Source organism: Psammomys obesus, unplaced genomic scaffold, assembly GCF_907164565.1.
Source record: "Psammomys obesus unplaced genomic scaffold, mPsaObe1.curated_primary_1811, whole genome shotgun sequence".
In the NCBI taxonomy this organism is placed as follows: domain Eukaryota; kingdom Metazoa; phylum Chordata; class Mammalia; order Rodentia; family Muridae; genus Psammomys; species Psammomys obesus.
In genome coordinates, this window is record NW_026596051.1 from 20,805,020 (window position 1) to 20,808,327 (window position 3,308).

The 3,308-nt window shown below is 49.9% G+C and overlaps 1 protein-coding gene across 1 annotated transcript in view; it reads left to right on the forward strand.

Annotated features, from left to right (window-relative positions):
- The first annotated feature begins 312 nt into the window (after window positions 1–312).
- Window positions 313–3,308, forward strand: part of Cytl1 (cytokine like 1) — a 3,923-nt gene continuing 927 nt past the window's right edge. Inside the window, exons 1-3 of the mRNA XM_055624304.1 lie at window positions 313–474; window positions 2,014–2,058; window positions 2,277–2,405. Coding sequence (XP_055480279.1) covers window positions 313–474; window positions 2,014–2,058; window positions 2,277–2,405 — 336 coding nt within the window. The remainder of the gene's footprint in view (window positions 475–2,013; window positions 2,059–2,276; window positions 2,406–3,308) is intronic.

Consider the following 3,308-nt stretch of genomic DNA (forward strand, 5'->3'; position numbering starts at 1 on the left):
TTCCCCTCTGATCCTCTCAACTACCCTTTCTGCCATGAGAGAAATTTCTCGTAGAAAGTGAATGCCTGTTTCCCTTCTCAGTGCCTCCAGCCCCCCAACCCTGCAACACCCCCCCCCCCCCCCATTACTACAGTTTCCTTCTCAAAGAATCCAGTGTCCCAGACACTATGGGTGTGTCATATTCTTGGTCCCACCCTTTTTGGATTACCGGCCCTGGCTGGGGGCCCACAGGAAAAAGGTGGAGAGCCTGAGCCATGGCAATCCCCCAGCAGCTGTTTAAAGCAGCTGGCCCAGCAGCAGACAGCAGGCACCATGGCACCCAGGATACTGCCTCTGTTGCTGCCGCTGCTGCTGATGGTGATGGCCTGGCCTCTGGCAGTACAGCCTGCACCCCCAACCTGCTACTTCAGGATGCTGACCCTGAGCCGTGAGATCATGGCAGACTTCCAAAGCCTGCAGACTTCAGAGCCTGAGGTAAGGTCCTCATTTGCCTCTCCTGCCTTGGGAAGATAGATAGATGAAAAATAGACAGACAGATAGATAGACAGAGCTCCCTACAGACACTAGAGGTTGAGTTATACAGAACTATTGAATTAAGCTCATTTAGTTCTGTCATTAGCCTGATGGCCAATAATGTATGCCAAGGTGGGGGGGTGTGACACACTCCTTAGCTGTTGAGGGACTGTGGGACAATTACTCAACCTCCCCCCCATCTCAGCTTCCTTCTCTGTAAAAAAAGGAGGATAATTACATCTCCCTGGGTGCAATGGGGCTGAACGGATTAACCACAGGGACACAGGGCAAGTGTTAAGGCTGTTAGCCCTATCTCCAGAGGAAGACCCCAGTAACTCAGGGCATCCCCTGAGGAGTGCTGCAAGGGAGAGAGAGAGAGTCAGGGTCCTCTGCCTGCTTATCTCTAGTAGAAGCAAAACATATTCCATTCCACTGAGAGACTGGGTAAACTTCAGGACTGTATGCTGCTTGCATATGCTTTAAGCAGACCCCAACATTACTCAGGTATTGGGGCTCATAGTATCTTAACACTCTGCATTTTCTTTTCAAAAGTTAAATGGCATCCATTAATGCCTCGTGTTAAACATGATAGATTGTAGCATAGCAGGAAAATGCACAAAGGACCAGGAAAAAAAAATGGTGTTTGTGATCCTGCCACCTAGAGTCAACGGCTGCTATAACAATTGGAGGGCAGCATTCACTCCGTGCAGGTGCTGGTGGTGGTGGTGGTGGTGGTGGTGGTGGTGGTGGTGGTGGTGGTGATGGTGGTGGAACACGGACTACATAACACCAGTGGCTTTGCAAGCTGCTTATTAACACCACCATGCAATTGCAACACTTCTTTGAACACAGCACTGACCTTAGAGACATCTGGTATCTGGTGCTAGAAAGTAAGAGCAGAGGCTCAGAGCCACAGAGTGGGATGAAGTGGAAGACAAACTGCTCACTCTTCTAATTCACAGCTGAGGAACTGGGTCACAAGAAAGAAAGGAGCAGCCCCAGGTCCCACAGAGGTTCCTAGAGGGGAGGACAGGAGATGTGCAGGCCTTTGGTCCTGCACACACACACACACACACACACACACACACACACACACACACACACCTCTTTGTGTGATATGTTCTGTCTTACAGATTAAATCTCTTATAGAGATAAATACATTAAGATAGATGTATGTATGTACTCTTCATGCAGCTAGCTGCTGCCAAGCAAGCTTGTGTATATGAATACATTATGTCTACAGTGCTATATAATGTCCTACCTATGTTTGTGCATGCTTGTACACATGTGCTTGCGTAAAACAGTGTGCTAATTCACAGTATTGTAAAGACTCTACTCTGAAGTAAGATCCTGCATGAGGCAAGACATGCTGTACATGCCCTGTCATCAGGAAAAAAGAAAAAAAAAGTTCTGGAGCTATTGTCTGGGGCAGCTAGCAGAAAGCAGATTGTGACCAAGCTGTCCCTACGGGTGTCCCATCCACTTGCTTCCTTCCTGCAGGATCCATGTGTGAGGTACTTGCCCTGGCTCTACCTGGACATCCATGTAAGAGAGTGATGCCTGGTGGGAAGGGATGGGGTAGGGTGGCAGGGAGAGGGGTGGACTGGGGTTGGGTAGGTGGAGGTGAATTACCTCTGCTCCTGGCCTGAGGGGGCAGCCGGAGTTGAGGAGAGCTCTTATGCTTTATTGAAGGGCTCAAGAGCTCAGTCCCTGGCCCTCTGGTTCCTGCTTCTCTTACAGCCCCCTCTTGCTCCCACTCTCAGAATTCCTGTGTGCTGGCCAAGCTGCGGGAGTTTGTGGCCTCTCCTCAATGCTGGAAAGTGGCTGAAGTGGACGCTCTGAAGGAAAGAGTGCGGAAGCTGTATATTATCATGAAATCTTTCTGCAGGCGGGTGTGTGAGGCTCTCGAGAACCCTTTCCTCCTCTGAGCATCACAGAGAGGAGGGCTGGAAGGAGGGCTGGGGGAGGGACTTCAAGTCCAAGCAGCTTTTCTATAATAGTCACCCTTGTTAATTGATTAGGACTTGGAACGGGGCCCCTCACCTCCCACAGCTGCCCATGGAGACTACGTGGGTGGCTCACTCCTAGGCCACTCCATAGACACTCAAGGAGAAGTGCAAGAGCCAGAGGTAGCCAGAAGACACCTTCTGAAGGAGGGTTTAGGTGTGCTTGAGTGTCATCAGAGGGGCTGGTAGTGGGGAGTAAGGGAACAGAAAGCTAGCATTGTGCCCCACGGCCCCAGCTCCAGATGGTGCTGATCTGTGTCCCCTTTTTCTCCTTCCCTGTGGGAACACTTCCTCACACATCACTTAAGTGGCCATCTGGTGGCATCAGAAGAAGGGTTCTGATAGTTACACCACTAGAGCTGACTACTCTCTACTGTCTCCCCCTAAAGGTACCTAGCAAGGTAGCTACATGTACAATTCCAGGTTCCTTAAAAAACATACTGTTGTGTTTGTGTGTGTGAAAGAGACAGAGAAAGAATATGAAATGTGTGTGCACACACAAGTGGAGGCCAGCACGAGGACATTAAGTGCCTTGCTCTGACATTCTCTGCCTATTTCCTAGAGCTAGGCTGGCAGACAGTAAGTTCCAAATATCCTCCTGTCTCTTCTCCCCACAGTACTGGTATCATATGTGTACAGCCATGCCCAGCCTCTTACATAGGTCCTGGGGGATTTGAACTCAGGTCTTCAGGCTTGTGCAGAAAATGGTCTTACTTACTGAACTATCTCCTCAGTATCTCCCGTGTGTGTGTGTGTGTGTGTGTGTGTGTGTGTGTGTGTGTGTGTGTG